General features: G+C 48.1%; 1 protein-coding gene and 1 long non-coding RNA gene across 3 annotated transcripts; one reads left to right on the top strand and one right to left on the bottom strand.

The window, feature by feature from the left end:
* The first annotated feature begins 1,148 nt into the window (after positions 1-1,148).
* ECSIT (ECSIT signaling integrator) lies at positions 1,149-17,797 on the top strand. 2 transcript variants are annotated; one of them, XM_067032718.1, is made up of 9 exons: positions 1,149-1,259; positions 1,465-1,605; positions 6,742-6,860; positions 10,909-11,326; positions 11,549-11,772; positions 16,199-16,256; positions 16,385-16,533; positions 16,710-16,815; positions 17,411-17,797. In XM_067032718.1, exons 3-9 carry the CDS (start codon positions 6,765-6,767, stop codon positions 17,656-17,658), a joined length of 1,299 nt encoding a protein of 432 aa, XP_066888819.1. In that variant the 5' UTR covers positions 1,149-1,259; positions 1,465-1,605; positions 6,742-6,764; the 3' UTR covers positions 17,659-17,797. The 2 variants fall into 2 exon arrangements, with proteins under 2 accessions (XP_066888819.1, XP_066888820.1); XM_067032719.1 differs by lacking the exons at positions 10,909-11,326; positions 11,549-11,772 and having other exon boundaries at positions 1,164-1,259.
* Positions 10,403-18,131, bottom strand: LOC136794103 (uncharacterized). The gene is made up of 3 exons (XR_010840434.1): positions 17,008-18,131; positions 16,034-16,264; positions 10,403-11,304 (listed from the first exon to the last, which is right to left on the bottom strand). It is a non-coding gene; the product is annotated as an uncharacterized lncRNA (long non-coding RNA).
* Positions 18,132-18,229: the final 98 nt, after the last annotated feature.

Here is an 18,229-nt window from a genome sequence, read left to right on the forward strand (position 1 = left end):
GCAATTACACTTGCATTATTGCATGGAACATCAAAGAAATGTTGACACACCTACTCCCAGCCCTCAGAATTGTGGGACAAATTCCACAGCCTTACACACACACAAACGCCCAGAAGCTGGTACAATCACAGAAGCACATGCAGCTAATGGCATGTGAACACACAAAGACACCCACAAACCAATGTCCCAACTGGCCTGGCTCACACTGACACACACATGGGGACCACCCCTGACCTACACTCACACAGCCACACACAAACCTACACACCTTTGCTTGAGTTCTGAGACACTACAAAGACACATGAAAACCTCCACACTCTATCACCCCAACACCACAGTCACACACACACACAAAATCATGAATATGCACACAACACTACAGGACCCTCAGCTCTCCATGAGGGTGTCAAACCAGCCTCCATGCCCTTCCAGTGAGGGAGGTAGAGGGAGGTGCTAGGGTGAGTCCCCCATAATAACAGTAGCATAGGGAATTCCCTGTTGGTCCAGTGGTTAGGATTCCTCACTTCCACTGCAGGGTGCACAGGTTCCGTCCCGGGGGGGCGGGGGGTGGTGCGTGTGGAACTAAGATACCACAAGCCGTGTGGTGAGGCCAAAACAAAAAACAAACAAAAAATCCCCAGCATACACTTATATGGCTGTTCTGCATAAACTCAATTAAATCTCAAAAACAAAAAAATCCATGAGATTATAATTGGCCCATTTCAGGGTTGAGACAATCGATGCACAAATGGGTTAAGCACTAGCCCAGACCCATGAAGCTAGATTAGCAGAGCCTGCCACCTTCCCTAGTGTTAGTTGTCCAATCCTCAGCGCCTGGCTCAAATGTTTGTTGAACAAGTGAAGGAATCCACATCACTTCCACCTTTAATATTTCATTCCCACATTTCAGGTGGGAAAACTGGGGCTGCCAGTTGGATTCACAGGCCCCACCCACCCACCCCAAGTCCAGCCTTCCAGCCCGGGAATGGGGCAGTCACTCCTGCCCGGACCAAAACTCCTTAATTCCTAGGTAGGAGGTGCCGCTTGCCTCATTGGGGGCGGGGCCTGGCACATTACGAGGCGGGACCAAGGCCTTTCCACCTTCCTATTGGTGCTTCTCTCTTGAGGGCGGGACCTCTCGAAACCGGTGTTCTTGATTTGCTGTCTCCTTGGCGGCCCATGACCCGGATAGTGCAACATGGCGGCGCCCAGCGGCAAGGTAGAACCGGCCCGGATTCCGCGGCCAGCCGCGTGAGTAGGTAGGTCGTGCGTGGGGAGGCAAGCGCAAACATCTGGGCCCCGGGGCGGCCCGTTCTGTGCTGGCAGTGCGGAAGGGCGGCCCCGGAGGGCCGCGGCTGCAGGGCCAGGGCACCGTGACCTTTCCGGGTACGGGGCGGGGATGTGCCGGAAAAAGCCGCCCTCTCTGTACCCGCCTCCCCGCATCCCGAATCTCTACTTTTGCAGATGAGACAGCTGAGGCTCAGAGAGGTTAAAGCCCTCTCCCAAGGTCACGCCGCAAATCAGCAGCTAGGCTGGAATTCGACCCCACGTCTGTCCCTTTCTCCGAAGAGACTCAAAATCCTGGCAGCCAGCCTCGGACCTACTGTAGGTACACCCTGCCTAGGGATTAAGATTTTTAGAAGTTTTGTAGAAATTTAGCTCTTCCCATTAACTGATACTTGCTGGGTACCCACCATATACCAGGCACTGTCCCAGGTCCTGGAGACGCAGCAATAAGGCACACAAAAATCCCCGAGCTCCCCGGGAAGCCAGACATTGAACAAATTAGAAGTAAATGAAACATGTGATTTCAGATGCTAATAATTGCTAAAAATGCATTCATCAGGGTGATGGGACTTTAGATTGGGAGTGGGGCGGTGGTCAGGGAAGGCTTCTTATTTGACTATAGACCTGAATAACCAGAGACAGCTCTGGACTGATGGGGGCGGGGGGGGGGGCGAGAAATTTACAGAAGGAGAAGCAAGTTCAAAGGCTCGGAGACTAGAATAAAGTCAGCTTGTTTAAGAAACGGTGTAGCTAGAGCTGCCAGTACTAAGCGTTGAGTTTGGACGGGCGGACCCTGTCTGATTTTATCTTGTGTGATATAACATTAGTTATTTTAGGCAGAGAACTCTGAATTTAGTTTACATTTTAAAAGCTCCCTCTGACCACTGCGGGGAGAACTAAGTGGAGGCAGGTAAGGAAAGAAGTGTGAGGCTGGGTAGAGGGAAGAGGTCATGGACTGGAGTGGTGGCCTGCAGATGGAGAGAAATAGATGGATTTGAGGTGGATTTGGAAGCAGTCAACAGGAGTAGCTGATGGATTGGATGGGGGAGTGAGGGACACAGTGGACTCAGGATTCCCAGGTTTGTGGTTTGAATGACTAGGAATGGTGAAGTCATTGGCTAGGATGAGGAGGAACAAGTTTCAGCAGGTATATAATTTGGAGCAACATAAGTTTGAGATGGCTGGAGAATACACCAAAGTGGCAGTTAGGTATGGAGGCTGGAGCTCAGGGCATAGATCATCATTTCTCAGACTTTAACACACAGAGGAGAAACCTGGACTTTTGTTAAAATGCAGATTCTGATTCAGCAGCTCTGGGTTAGGGCTGAGATTTTGCATTTCTAATAAGCTCCCAGATGATAATACCAATGCAGCTGGTCCCTGGCACACATCTTGAATAGCAAAGGTTTAGATTAAAGTCTTAATCTCAGCTGCATGTTAGAGTCATTGGAGTGCTTTAAAATGCTGATACCTGGGCCATGCCTCTAGATATTTTGATTCAGTATATCTGGGGTATGGCCTGGACAAGGGAATTTTTAAAGCTCCCTAGGTAATTCTAATATGAACAAAGTTTAAGAACCATTAGAACTGCCTACAGGAATACAGAGAGGAGAGGAACCTCTCTTGGAAGCTGAATGATGCCTTAGGGTAGCAGACAGATAAATTCAGAACGTGGGACTCTTTGCAGCCTTATTACTCAAAATGTGGTCTCCAGACTAGCAGCATCAGCATCACTTGGAAGTTTGTTAGAGGTATGGTCTTTGGCTCCACCCCAGACCCACTGAATCAGAATCTGCATTTTAACAAGATCTTTGGTGATTCATCTGCAAATTCAAGTTTGCAAACACTGCAGACTTTAGAGAAGGAAGCAGGTGTTACTGAATGGTTGAGAAATAGACCTGGGTGCTAGGAAGAAAATCAAGAGTGTCAAGGTGGGAGGAGGACCTCACCTATGCCAAATCCTTCTGAGAAATTGAGCAAAATGAGCCAAAGAAATAACCACTGGCTTTGTTAAATGTAGAAGACACAAGGGGTCTTTACAGGAGTGGTGTCAGTGGAGTGGTTGGGGCAGCAGCCAAGTTGGAGAGAGTGAGGAGGGAACACAGCGTGTAGACATCTCTTGGGAGAAGCTGTGCTATAAATGGAGCAGAGATGTGGAGCAGAGGCGGAAGAAGATGCTAGAGAAAGTTTAAACGGTGATAAGAGTGATCCAAATACTTCCCAACTCATTTTATGAGGCCAGCATTACCCTGAAACTAAACCAAACAGACACGACAAGAAACAAAAACTACAGACCAATATCTCTTATGAACATGGATACAAAAATCCTCAACAAAATGCTAGCACACCAATTTTAGCAACATATAAATAGAATTATACACCATGACCAAGTGGAATTTGCCCGAGGAATGCAATATGAGTTTAACATTTGAAAATCAGTTAATGTAGTACACCATATTAATAGACTAAAGGACAAAAAACACATGATTAGTTTTGATAGAAGCAAAAAAAAAAAAAAAAGCATTTGACAAAATCTGATGCCCTTTCTTATAAAAATACTCAGCATCTAGCAATGGAAAGGAATTTCCTCAACCTGATAGGTCATCTGTGAAAAACCCACAGCTGACATCATATTTAATGATGAAAGACTGGATGCTTTCCCCGCTAAGATCAGGAACAAGACAAAGATGTGCACCCTGGCCACTTTTATTCAACACTGCACTGGAGGTCCAGCAAGGACACTTGGGCAAAAGAAAGAAATAAAAGGCATCCAGATTAGACAGGAAGAGGTAAAACTATCTCTGTTTGCAGATGACATGATCTTGTATGTAGAAAATCTCAGGGAATCCAATTTTTTTAAAAAGAACTATTAGGACTAATGCAAGTTCAGCAGGGTTGTAAGATACAAGATCAACACATAAAAATAAATTGTGTTTCTGTACACTAGCAATGAGCAATGTGAAAATGAAATTATACAATAGCTTCATAAAGAATAAGATACTTACAAATAAATTAACAAAAGACGTAAAGGACTTCTACACTGAAAACTGTAAAACATCGTTAAGAGAAATTAAAGATCTAAATTAATGGAGAGGTATCCCATGTTCATGGATTAGAAGACAATATTATTAAGATACCAATATTTCCCAAACTGTTCTACAGATTCAACACAATCCCTACCAGAATCCCAGCTGGATGTTTTCCAGAAATTGACAGCTGATTCTAAAATTTATATGTAATAGTGAGGGATCCAGAATAGCCAAATAATATTGTAAAAGAAGAACAAAATAGGAGGACGTAACACTTCCCAATTTCAGAACCAACAAGCTACAATAATCACAACAGTGTAGTATTGGCATAAGGCTCAACATATAGATCAATAGAATTAAGTTGAGAGCCCAAAAGTAAACCCTTACATTTATGGTCAATTGATTTTCAACAAGAGTGACAAGGAGAAAAAATAGTCTCTTCAACAAACAGTACTAGAACAACTGGATATCTACATGAAGTGAACCCCTTCCTCACACCATTCACAAAGATTAATTCAAAATGGATCAGAGGGGAATTCCCTGGTGGTCCAGTGGTTAGGTCTCTGAGCTTCCACTGCAGGGGGCACGGATTCCATCCCTGGTGGGGCAACTAAGATCCCCACAGGCCACAAGGTGTGGCCAAAACAAACAAACAAAACTTCTAAAAGAAAACATAGGAGTAAATCTTCATGACCTTGGGCCAGGCAATGGTTTTTTAGATAAAACCTCAAAAGCACAGCTACAAAAGTAAAACAGAAATTGGATTTCATTGGAATTAAACATTTGTGCTGCAAATGATAACATCAAGAAAGTGAAAGACAATTCAAAGAATGGGAGAAAGTATTTGTAAATCATAAGCTTCTAGTATCCAGAATATATAAACAACTCAATAATAAAAAGATAAATAACCTAATTTTTAAATGGACAAAGGATCTAAATAGACATTTCTCTGAAGAAGATACACAATGGCCAATAAGCCCATGAAAAGATGCTCATCATCATTAACTTTTAGGGAAATCGGAACCACAATGAGATACCACTTCACACCCATTAGGATGTCTGTAATCAAAAAGAAAGACAAGGGCTTCCCTGGTGGCACAGTGGTTGAGAGTCTGCCTGCCGATGCAGGGGACGCAGGTTCGTGTCCCGGTCCGGGAAGATCCCACATGCTGTGGAGCGGCTGGGCCCGTGAGCCATGGCCGCTGAGCCTGCACATCCGGAGCCTGTGCTCCGCAACGGGAGAGGCCACAACAGTGAGAGGCCCGCATACCGCAAAAAAAAAAAAAAAAAAGAAAGACAACACCATTATTGGCAAGAATGCAGAGAAACTGGAACTCTTATACATTGCTGGTGGGGATGTAAAGTGGTGCAGCCACTTTGGAAAACACTTTGGCAGTTTCTCAAATGATTAAACATAGAGTTACTATATGTCCCAGCAATTTGATTTCTAAGTATATACCCAAGAGAAGTGTAAACATGTGTTCATACAAAAGCTACACAGCAGCAATAGTCATATAGTAAAAAAGTGGGAAGAACTGCAAGTGTTCATCAATTGAATGGGTAAATAAAATATGGTTAAATCCATATAATGAAAAATTTTTGGCAATTAAAAGGAATGAACTCTGATACATATTACAATGTGGATAAACCTTGAAAACATGTTAAGTGAAAGAAGGCAGTCACAAAAAAGCCCATATTATATGATTCCATTTATATGAAATTCCCAGCGTAGGCAAATTTATAGACACTAGATTAGGGGTTGCCTAGGGTTGAGGGTGAGGGGAAATAGAGGGACTGCTAATGGGTATAGGTGGTTTTTTGGTGGGGGGGGGTGACAAAAGTGTTCTAAAATTAGATTTAGTGATGGTTGCACAATTCTGTGAATATACAATTGACCCTCAAACAATGTAGGGGTTACGGGTGCCGACCCTCGTCACAGTTAAAAATCCAAATATAACTTTATAGTCCACCCTTCATATCCACGGTTCCACAACCTCAGATTCAACCAACCACAGGTCGTGTAGTACCGTAGTACATATTTACTGAAAAAAAATCAGCGTGTCAGTGGACCCATGCAGTTCAAACCAGTGTTGTTCAAGGGTCAACTACTGAAAACACATTGAATTTTACACTTAGGGTCAACTGTATGGTACACAAATAAAGCTGTTCAGCAAAACAGAATGATCTGGTAGGGAGGGGGACGAACGCAGGAGCAGATTCCTCAGGATAGTGAAGGGTTTGGCCCAGGAGAACAGGGACGCTTGATTGTAACAGTCACTTCTGCTCCACCCTATGCATGAGGAGACCAGTGGAGCTGGTGAGTCAGCCATGCAGTCTGGGATGTGACCTCTGCCCCCAAGAGAGGGGTCTCATTGCCCTTAGCGGGTGGGGTACCAGGCTGATGCTCTTTCTTCTCTCTTCCTAGGTGGTTGTCCAACAGGCAAAGGCATGAGCTGGGCCCAAGCCATCCTGCTGGCCCGGGGCCTCTCTCGGGGCTGGGGAGGTGTCTGCAGCACTGCCCTCACCGGAGCGCCCTTCTCGCAGGTAACTGCCAGTCATGGCGTGGAGAGAGGCAGGCAGGCCTGGGATTTGCTCACAAGCCCTCCCAGTGAAGCCAGCTCGGGGTGGCGGGGGTGGGGGTGGGGAGGTCTAGGCTGGCCTGTCTGCTCTGAGGGCCAGTTGAATGTCTCTTCTCATTTTAAGAACTGTTGGTGCCCCCATGAGTGAGGGGCTTGAATTTGAAATCAAGAAGGTCTGAGCTAAGTAGATTTGGGTGGTGACTCTGGGTGACTCCTGTATTCACTTGTAAAGATGTGAATTGAATTTCGTTCCCTTACCCTAAGTGACCAGGCTGATCAACGGCCATAAATTATAACAAGGATGGTGATGATGGTGACAATATTAATAGCTCCCTTATTGAGCACTTCCTCTGGGCCAGGCCCTGTGCTATGCATTTCACTTGCATTATCTCATTTGTGGTGTCTCCCCTTCTTTGGGGCATTCTAGAGCTTCTTTTCTGCTTTCTGCCCTATGCACATACCACCTGTAGTATTAGTTGCCTACACTTTCACTTTATTTTTTTAATATGAATTTATTTATTTATTTATTTTTGGCTGCATTGGGTCTTCGTTGCTGCGCGCAGGCTTTCTCTAATTGCAGCAAGTGGGGGCTACTCTTCATTGTGGTGTGCAAGCTTCTCATCGTGGTGGCTTCTCTTTGTTGTGGAGCACTGGCTCTAGGTGCGTGGGCTTCAGTAGTGGTGGCACACAGGCTCAGTAGTTGTGGCTCGCGGCCTCTAGAGCCCAGGCTCAGTAGTGTGTCACACGGGCTTAGTTGCTCTGTGGCACATGGGATCTTCCCGGACCAGGGCTCGAACCTGTGTCCCCTGCATTGGCAGGCGGATTTTTTTTTTTTTTTTTTTGTGGTACGCGGGCCTCTCACTGTTGTGGCCTCTCCCATTGCGGAGCGCAGGCTCCAGACGCACAGGCTCAGTGGCCATGGCTCACGGGCCCAGCCACTCTGCGGCATGTGGGATCTTCCCGGACCGGGGCACGAACCCGTGTCCCCTGCATCGGCAGGCGGATTCTCAACCACTGCGCCACCAGAGAAGCCCTGGCAGGCGGATTTTTAACCGCGCCACCAGGGAACTTCCACACTTTCACTTTAAATGAATGCCATTTTTTAAGAAAACATCTCCTTACCTAAGCAGGATATTGGGATGGCTACTGGGTGCAGCAGAACAGAGGGCTCCAATCCCAGCTCTGCTGCTTTGCTGCTGTGTGGCACCAGGCATCTTGTTTCTTCTCCCAGGGCCTCAGTTTCCTCATCTGTAAAATGGGTACATGAAGAGGCACTCCTTCAATGGACAGTTGAGAAGAGTAAATGAGCCTCACTCTCAGAAAGTGCTCAACAATGCCTGGAACATAAGAATATTCCATAAGGGACTTCCCTGGTGGTCCAGTGGTTAGGACTCTGTGCTCCCACTGCAGGGGGCCCAAGTTCGATCCCTGGTCAGGGAACTGAGATCCCTCAAGCCATACAGCCCGGCCAAAAATATATATATATATTCTGTAAATGTTAGCTCTTATTAGCCATATATTTGAAAAGATGCCTTATGTATAACCATTCTAATTTAAACATTCAATTTAAATGAAAATAAATCTATTAGGGTACCATCTAGAGCAGGGGTTGGCAAACATTTTCATAAAGGGTAAGACAGTAAATGCTTTTGGCTTTGTAGGCCATGTGGTCTCTGTCACAACTACTCAACTCTGCCACTGCAGCACAAAGCAGCCCCAGACCAGACATAATGAAGGCATATGGCTGTGTTCCAATAAAACTTTATTGACAAAAGCAGGCAGCTGATTGGATTTGCCCCACAGACTGTAGTTTGTCAACTTCTGTTCTAGAGGGACCTGACCTGCTCCCAGTAGTATGCACTTCCACTCTGGGGAATAAGATCTCCTTGACCCAAGGGAGGTACCATCATAATAGATGGGGAGAGAGGCCTGAGCAGTAGAGTGGGATGTGGGTATCACCGGGTGGAGGACAGTCAAGCGGAGGCTCCTGCTGACTCCAGAATCTGCATTTTCTTTTTTCAACTCAATTTTTTTTTTTTTTTTGGCCATGCCACACGGCTTGTGGGATCTTAGTTCCCTGACCAGGGATTGAACCCAGGCCCTCCGCATTGAAAGCATGGAGTCCTAACCACTGAACTGCAACAGAATTCCCTCAACTCAGTTTTTGAAATCTATCTTTTAAATAGGTAATTACAGCAGACAATATAGTTCAAAATTCAAAAAGTTCTGAGGCTGTACCCTGATAAGGGTCTCTCTCTCTCTTGCATGGCCACTGCTTAGCTCCCTTCTCTAGAGGCAAGATGTTGCCCGCTTATTGTATTTCCTTCCAGAGATGTTTTTCACAAAAGCAAAAAATAGGTATCCATACAGTCGACTCTCATTATTCACAGTAACGTTCTAGAAAGTCATACGCTGAATTAGCACATACCAAACCATTGCTGCCAGGGGAGATACGGGATAGGGTTCCTGTGAGCCTCAGGTCATAACATTTTCATCAACCAATCAATCATAACCTTGTTGTATGTGTGTTTCTGTTTAAAGACATCCTATTTAATATAGATTTTTGATTCATTAACATTGAACTCATGGCCAACAGCACTATAACTCATGCCTGAACTTACCTACCACATGTATCTTCTCTAAGGAACAGCAGGACCTTCTTCCACGTAGGAACACTAGGCAGGCTTAGGGGTCCTTTTCAACTACAAATCAACAAAAAAGATGCAGAAAACATATACTAAATAAACCTCTAGGGACTTTCCTGGTGGCACAGTGGTTGAGAATCCACCTGCCAATGCAGGGGACACGGGTTCGAGCCCTGGTCTGGGAAGACCCCACATGCTGCGGAGCAACTAAGCCCGTGTGCCACAACTACTGAGCCTGCGTTCTAGAGCCCGCGAGCCACAACTACTGAAGTCCACATGCCTAGAGCCTGTGCTCTGCAGCAAGAGAAGCCACCGCAATGAGAAGCCCGTGCACCTCAACGAAGAGCAGCCCTGGCTCGCCACAACTAGAGAAAGCCTGCACACAGCAACGAAGACCCAACACAGCCAAAAATAAATAAATAAATTTTTAAAAATAATAATAAATAAACCTCTAAAAGGACACTTGTTGGGAATTCCTTGGCGGTCGAGCAGTTAGGACTCAGTGCTTTCACTGCCGGGAACCCAGGTTCGATCCCTGGTTGGGGAACTAGTTCCTGCAAGACATGTAGCACGGCCAAAAAATAAAAGAAAATAATATAAAATAAAAGGACACTGTTGACAGCATGGGGGCTGATACAAGAAGGCCGAGCATTGCCTTGTTCCATCTCAGCTGGGAATATAGGCGCTGGGCAACTCAACTTTCCACCCCCCTGCACATGTCTGCAAATGGCCAGAAAGTGCCAAAAGTATTGGCTTTGGGAGAATAAATGAATTTTAGCAAGTAGGCAAGTTTGCAAACATGGAATTCGCAAATAATGAGGACCAACTATATATAAGCTGTTGTTATTTTCCTTTTTTTTTTAACACAAATGGGAAGCTACTGTACACACCGCTTCACACCTTGCTTTTTTTTCATTTAATGATACACCTTGGAGCTCACTCCAGGTCACACAAGACCTCCTCAGTGTGCCTTACAGAGGTAGGTGCTCCTTGTCCAGGTTCTTGGCCATTTGCGAAATTACTTCCTTGCCGATGCACATTTGGGCCATTTCCACTGACGCAGCAGACGCACAAAAGTCATTTAGTGCAGGTGCTTTTAGAGCTATCCAGTTTAAATACCAGATGCAGGACTGCTGCGTCAGAGGGTGTGTGTTTGTCATCGTGGTTAACATTGCCTCCGTTGGGGTGTTACCATTGCTCTCTCACACTTTGTGATGGTGCCTGATCATCGGTCTGTAACCAGCGCACCACACTTCTTCAGAGGCCCTTAGGGAGGCCTGCTGGCACCTTTCCCAGAAAGGGGCCAGCTCGGCAGTCCCCCAGGGGTACTGGGAGACCCACATTCCAGCAGTGGTTCTCTATCCGCAGGTGCTGCCCCAGGCCCCGCGGGGCCTCCACTGCAGCACAGCCGCCCACAACCCCGACTCGTCACTGGTCCCACGCCCACCCGAACCCCCGAGGGGGTCGGTCAAGGCCCTGCCACCCCACGAGGAGCTGTTTAGGCAGGCGCCAGATAGGGTGCGGGACAAGGCAAGCTTCGTGCAGGCGGTGCAGAACTTTACGCAGTACAACGTGCACAAGCGGGGCCACGTCGACTTCATCTACCTGGCCCTGCGCAAGATGCGGGAGTACGGCGTCGAGCGGGACCTGGCTGTCTACAACCTGCTGCTCGACATCTTCCCCAAGGAGGTCTTCCGGCCTCGCAACATCTTCCACAGCATCTTCCTCCACTACCCACGGCAGCAGGAGTGCGGGGTCGCTGTCCTGGAGCAGATGGAGAACCACGGTGAGGCCAGCAGGCCAGCTCAGGCAGGGGCGGGGGCCACCTCCCTCTCCAGGGTCGCGGGGCCCTCCATGGCTCTTTGGCTCTGACTCCTCTCCTCTCTGTCCCTCTGTCTGGCTTCCTCCTCTGCCCGCCCACCCCCATCTCTTGCTCATCTCTCTCTCCCATCATCCCTTCCCTCTTCTGCTCCCTCCCTGAGGCTCAGCCTCCATCTGCCTGGCACAGGGGTGATGCCCAACAAGGAGACGGAGTTCCTGCTCATTCAGATATTTGGACGCAAAAGCCACCCCATGCGCAAGTTTGTGCGCATGAAGCTGTGGTTCACGCGCTTCAAGAATATCGACCCCTTCCCCGTGCCCCGGGACCTGCCCCAGGACCCAGTGGACCTGGCCAGTTTGGCCCTGCGACACTTGGAGCCCGACCTCAGCGCCAGGGTCACCGTCTATCAGGTATTCACCCCGTCCATATCCTCGGCCGCCTCTGGGGCAGGGCCCCCTTCAGTAAGCCCAAGTGATCGTGGTGAGACAGGCCGTGATTCGCTGGCAGAGCCTACGCTAGAGTCCAGGGCCCTTGGCACCGCTTGACCTCTGACCTCGGCGCCTCTCCCCACATTCACTGTATTCCGGGCCTGGCTTTCTGTTCCTTGAGCAGTCTGGCAGCTCCCGCCCGAGGCCTTTGTGCTTGCTGTTCCCTCTGCTAGGAACACCCTTCCTCCGGGACTTCACTTCCTTCAGGTGTGAGTTCCACTGACCTTTCATCAGGACCTCTTTCATGACCACCCTGGCTAAGCCTGGTTCCCCGTGACTCAGTTTCCCCTGTGTCTCCCAAGGCCCAGCACAGGTTCTGGCACAAAGAGGACATTCCACAGCTGTTTGTCGAATGACTAAATGAAATATTCCCCATATCCTGGGGGTCCCACTCATGCAGGGGGAACAGAAGAGAGCCCCTCATAGCACTTGTCGTCTGGTCCTGAAGGCAGACCCCAGTTAATGGTTTCCCTCAGAACTGCTGGTTTGGAGATAGAGAAACCCTGGGGGCTGTGGGAGCCCAAAAGGGAGCAGGGAGGGCTTCTTGGAGGAGGTGAGGGTGAGCTGGGCGCAGGCAGAAGAGAAGAGGTGAGGAGAGCATTCCAGGCAGAGGGACCCGCATGGGCCAGGGCTCGAGGACGGCTGGGAGTGGCTGGAGATGCTGAAAGGGCTTCCTTTGGCTGGAGCAGGGAGTTGGGATGAGAGAGAAGAGGCATGTAGTACACCGAGTTAGTGATGAGAGGGCCACGGGGAGGTTTTAAGAAGAGGAGGATTGGGGTGCAAGTCAAGTTTCTGGAAGGATTTGCGCTTTTGAAAGCGCCCCCTGGCGGCCCCTGGTGGATAGTGTTGGATTGGGGGCAAGGCGAAGAGGACAGAGGGGCTAGGAGAGTTGGTGATGCGGTGTCCCAGTGAGAGAACATATTGCAGAGGAAGTGCAGTTTTTAACTCATTTCTTCGTTTTTTAAAGTAATGCATTAAAAGGAATTCCCTGGTGGTTTGGTGGTTAGGACTCTGCGCTTTCACTACTGAGGGCCTGGTTTCCATCCTTGGTCAGGGAACTAAGATTCCACAAGCCGGGCAGCAGGCCGCCCCCCCAAAAAAGTAATGCATTAAAAAGCCAAACAGGGAACTGCACGGGTTCGATCCCTGGTCAGGGAACTAAGATCTTGCAAGCCCACGCAGCGCAGTGGGAAAAAAAAAAAAAAAAGCCAAAAGGTACACAGGAACACACAGTGAAGAGTTCCCCTCTCCTGCCCTGACCCTTTAGCCCCCAGGCTACTTCCCCAGAGGTGACCACTTCCATGTCTCCTTCCCAAGAGATCTATGCATTTGCATGCAGATGTATACTTTTTTTTTGGCATATATAGCCTTTGTATTATAAATATCCCTTTTTTCCCGTTTCATTATTTAAAATGCATACAGAAGGGTTGAAAACATGGTACAGAAGGGTTGAAAACATGGTAAAATGATCACCTGCACCACCTAGATTTTTTTTTTAAACTTTTTTTTTTTTTAATTTTTTTTTTTTTTTGATGTGGACCATTTTTTAAGTCTTTATTGAGTTTGTTACAATATTGCTTCTGTCTTTCGGCCACGAGGCATGTGGGATCTTAGCTCCTCGACCAGGGATCGAACCTGCACCCCCTGCATTGGGAGGCGAAGTCTTAACCACGGGGCTGTCAGGGAAGTCCCAAAACTTTTTCTTTATTGAAGTATAGTTGATTTACAATGTTGTGTTAGTTTCTGGTATACAGCAAAGTGATTCAGTTATTCATATATATATATATATATATATATATATATATATATATGTATACATATTTTTTTTCAGATTCTTTTCCATTATAGTTTTTACAAGATCTTGAATATAGTTCCCTGTGCTATACAGTAGGACCTTGTTGTTTGACACCACTTAGATTTAGAATGGGAACAATCCAAGTATCCATCAAGAGGGACTTGTCCATGCCCACTGTGGCACCTCAAAGACTGGTGAAAAAAGCAAAAGGGTGAGGCACGCACAGTGTTGTAGTAAGCCACCTAAAGTGTGAGAAGGGAGGAGAAATTAAAAGGCATATAACTATTTGTTTATTTTCACAAGAATAAATAATGCAGGGAATTCCCTGGCGGTCCAGTGGTTAGGACTTAGAGCTCTCACTGACAGGGGCCCGGGTTCACTCCCTGGTCGGAGAACTAAGATCACGCAAGCCACGCGGTGTGCCCAAAAAATAAAAAATTTTTAAAAATAAGTAACACAAAGATAAGTCAGTTATGTGTAAAAATGGTCATCTCTGGACGGGCAGAGGAGATGGGGGTAGAGAGAAAAGGAATGGGAGGGAGACATCTGTTTAATATGGGTTGGCTTCTAAACTATGGAAATGTTTAGACTATCAAAAATATATATAGGGCTTCCCTGGTGGCGCAGTGGTTGAGAATCCGCCTGCCGATGCAGGAGACACGGGTTCGTGCCCTGGTCCGGGAAGATCCCACATGCCGTGGAGCAACTAAGCCCGTGAGCCATGGCCGCTAGGCCTGCGTGTCCGGAGCCTGTGCTCCGCAATGGGAGAGGCCACAACAGTGAGAGGCCCGCATACCGCAAAAAAAAAAAAAAAAAAAAAAAAAAAAAAAAAATATATATATATATATATATATATATAATCAAAAAAGAGGGGAAAGAACCCACCAAAGTTGAAAACAAACATATGTGGCTAAATATCCAATTGACAGCATAACCAGTGAGAGAAAAAAATTGAGTCACTGTTGCCTGACATCCTTAGTGGCCTGCATTCTGAGAATCCTGAACTTAATCCCGTAGCGTTACGGTCAGCTGTAATATCAGAGTCATTTATGCACACTGATGGATAAGTCAAATAAGCATGTGTATCACTTGTAATAGGAACCAAGATTTTGAGTGTGAGAGAAAAAGATGTACAATCATAATGTTAAAAAAAAAAAAAAAAAAGTCCATAGTGTTAAATTTGAAATGAAAAAATCAGTATAAATATATTGTCCAGTAAAAGGGCCCAGGAGCAAAACCTACACTTTTAAAGATGTTTCTCCAATGGCAGCGCATTATACATACACATATTCTGCACCTCACCTTTTGCTGTTCTCACTTAATGATATGGCTGGGAGCCCCCCCCCCTTTTTTTTAATTAAGTAGTTTTGGATTTTTTTTTTTATGTGGACCATTTTTAAAGTCTTTATTGAATTTCTTACAGTATCGCTTCTGTTTTATGTTTTGGTTTTTTGGCCGCAAGGCATGTGGGATTTTAGTTCCCCGACCAGGGATCGAACCCATACCCCCTGCATTGGAAGGCGAAGTCTGAACCACTGGACCGCCAGGGAAGTCCCAAAGGAGTCTATTCTTTTTAACCTGAAAGGGTGGAGGATATGTATGCAAACAGTTGTCCACTTACAGGTATTTCCGTCAGAGTATGTGCATTTTTTCAAAAATGAATTTCATTTAGTTTTGGTTTTTGTTTTTTGGTCACGCTGCTTGGCTTGCAGGATTTTGGTTCCCCGACCAGGGATTGAATCTGGGCCACCACAGTGAAAGTGTTGAGTCCTAACCACTGGACCACCAGGAATTCCCTCATTTAGTTTTTTGGTGTTTTTTTTTTTTTAATGTGTACCAATTTTTTTTAATCTGTATTAAATTTGTTACAATATTGCTTCTGTTTTATGTTTTGATTCTTTGGCCACAAGGCATGTGGGATCTTAGCTCCCCAACCAGGGATCGACCCACACCCCCAGCACTGGAAGGCGAAGTCTTAACCACTGGACCACCAAGGAAGTCCTTCATTTAGTTTTTAAGATCACATTTCAGAGTGTAAAATTAGAAAACTGCAAAAGGCTATTCTTTCCCTCCCTGCCCTCCACAGAGGCAAATGCTGTGACTTGCTTCTTGTGTCTCCTTCCTGGCATATTCTGTTTGCATGAAATTCTTTTCCTTTTTAAAATTTCACATACTCTGAGCACTTAGCACGTGCCAGGCATCGTTCTTGGCATTTTAGAACCATCTCAATTAAGTGCTGTTCTTGCCCCCATTTTGAATTGGGGAAACTGAGGCACACGGTGACTTAGCCAAGGTCATGCAGACAGTGGCAGAGCCGGGATTTTAACACAGGTGGGCCAGCTCCAGAGTTCCCTCCATGTGAGTATCTCCAGGGTCAGTGGCTCTTACCCAATTAGATAGAAGCAAGAAGGCGGTGGGCTCGAGTGATTCTGGGAGGCCCAGTAGACAGATCCAGGAGGGGCCCTGAATTCACTCAAATCCCCATTTCTCTCTCCCGGGCTCCTCCGTAGGGGCTGTGGGGGCAGCAAGCTTCCACCCCGACTTTCCTTGCAGATGCCTTTGTCCAAAGACTCCACAGATGCCAAGGATCCCACGGAGCCCCACATCATAGGTAAGGTCCTGCGGAGGGAAGGAGGGAGTGAGCGCCAGGTTCTCAGCAGGCCTGCTGGGTGGGCTCCCTGGGCCTCTGGGCACAGCCCCTCAGCCAGGACGCCCCGGGAATGTGTGTCTCCACACCAGGAATCCAGAGTCCTGATCAGCAGGCCGCCCTGGCCCACCACGACCCAGCCCGCCCGATCTTCATTGAGGGTCCCTTCTCCCTGTGGCTTCGAGACAAATGCGTCTATTACCACATCCTCAGAGCTGACTTGCTGCCCCCCGAGGAGAGGGTGAGGGCCCAAAGCGGGAGTCGGGGGTGGTAAGAGTGAGTTGGCTCAAAGGTGAGGAGGAGGGTGGGGGGATGGTGGGGCAGGGGCCCGGGGAGAGGCGGCAGGTGGCTGCAACATCCTGGGCCTCTGACTCTGCCTGCACCTCCTCCCCCCACCGCCCCCCGCCCCGGGGTTAGGAAGTGGAGGAGATTCCAGAGGAGTGGAACCTCTACTACCCGATGCAGCTAGACCTGGCCTACGGGAGGAGCAGCTGGGATGACTACGAGTTTAACATCGATGAAGGTAAAAACTGGGATGGGTAGGATTCTGAACACTGCATGGGATGGGGTGCCACCTCTGGAGTCGAGGGATGGGTCCCAGGCTGAGACCTAGTCCAGTTATACACAGTCTCTCTACACACATAGACACACACACACACCCCACCCCACCCCACCCCACCCGCACCACCACAGCCCACTAAAGCATGAAACTCACCATTCAGGGGCTCCAGACCTGTCAGCTCTCAGTCATTTCCTCCTTCAAATATTTATGGAGCACCTCTGTGCTGGCTACTGGGCATGACCAGGACAGGCCCAGTCCCTCCCCTCAGGCCAGCGGTGGATCAGACAAGTTACATTCTTGGGGTGCCAGGGGAGGAGCACACAACTCAGCCTCAGGTGGGAGTCAGGAGGATTTTCTACTGGAAACTTGAGCCAGGAGGTGTCACCTAGCTGAAGCGTGGGACAGGCAGGCTAGGCAGAGCATGTGCAAAGGCTTGGACACACACAAAAGGCAAAAGGGAGCTTAAAGCCCCCATCCTTGGCCTGGAAGGGGTGTGGGCTTGAGGGGGCTGCTCCAGTCCCTACTGCACAAACTGAGGGCCTGTCTCTCCCGACAGTGGAGGAAGGCCCTGTCTTCGCCATATGCATGGCGGGTGCCCATGACCAGGCCACGCTGGCCAAGTGGATCCAGGGCCTGCAGGAGACCAACCCAGCCCTGGCCCGCATCCCGGTGGTCTTCCGCTTGTCAGGGTCCTCCGGGGAGCTCCTGGCATCCTCCTCAGGGCTGGAGGAGCCACCCCTGACCCCACCCGAGGGCCAGGAAGAAGAGGAAAACAATCAGCAGCGACAGCAGAGCCAGAGCTGAGCCCGAGCAGTCACAGGAACACAGGCTGTGGACTGATGTGAACGCATGAGATGACCTTTTAGTGTACAGCAAATAAAAGTTTTCCGGCTTGGGGCTGCCTTGCCTCCTCTCTGGCAGTGTAGCGTCCCTGCCCCTTTAATGCCTGGTGTCACGTCTTTTCAAGTGATAGAGACATCATCCAGAACTGACGGGTCGAGCCGCTGGCCTTCCGTCCGCCTTTCCTGGACAGCTCCCACCCTTCCCTTGTCATCCCCACAATGCATTCAGGATAAAGGTGCAGAGGAAGAAGCCCCCATCACCCCAGGGTCTACGGGCTCTTCTGGCTCTTTCTTCCCGGATCAGCCTCAAACCTTCAGCTACCCCTTCCGTCTCTGCCTAGTCAGAAAGTTTAACGGAAAAGGGAGTAAGGGGAGAGGGGGTTGTTGCTGGCGCTTACTGCGCGCATGCGCAGCTTCCGCTCTCGATCTTGTTTTGGCGCCGCGAGGCAGTGAGAGTCCATGAGAAATTTCCCGTTGGCGCGGAACATGCGCGCCATTTCCGGCCGGGCTCCTAACAACGGGGGAGGCTGGTA

This window comes from Kogia breviceps, chromosome 4 (genome assembly GCF_026419965.1).
Source record: "Kogia breviceps isolate mKogBre1 chromosome 4, mKogBre1 haplotype 1, whole genome shotgun sequence".
Lineage (NCBI taxonomy): Eukaryota > Metazoa > Chordata > Mammalia > Artiodactyla > Physeteridae > Kogia > Kogia breviceps.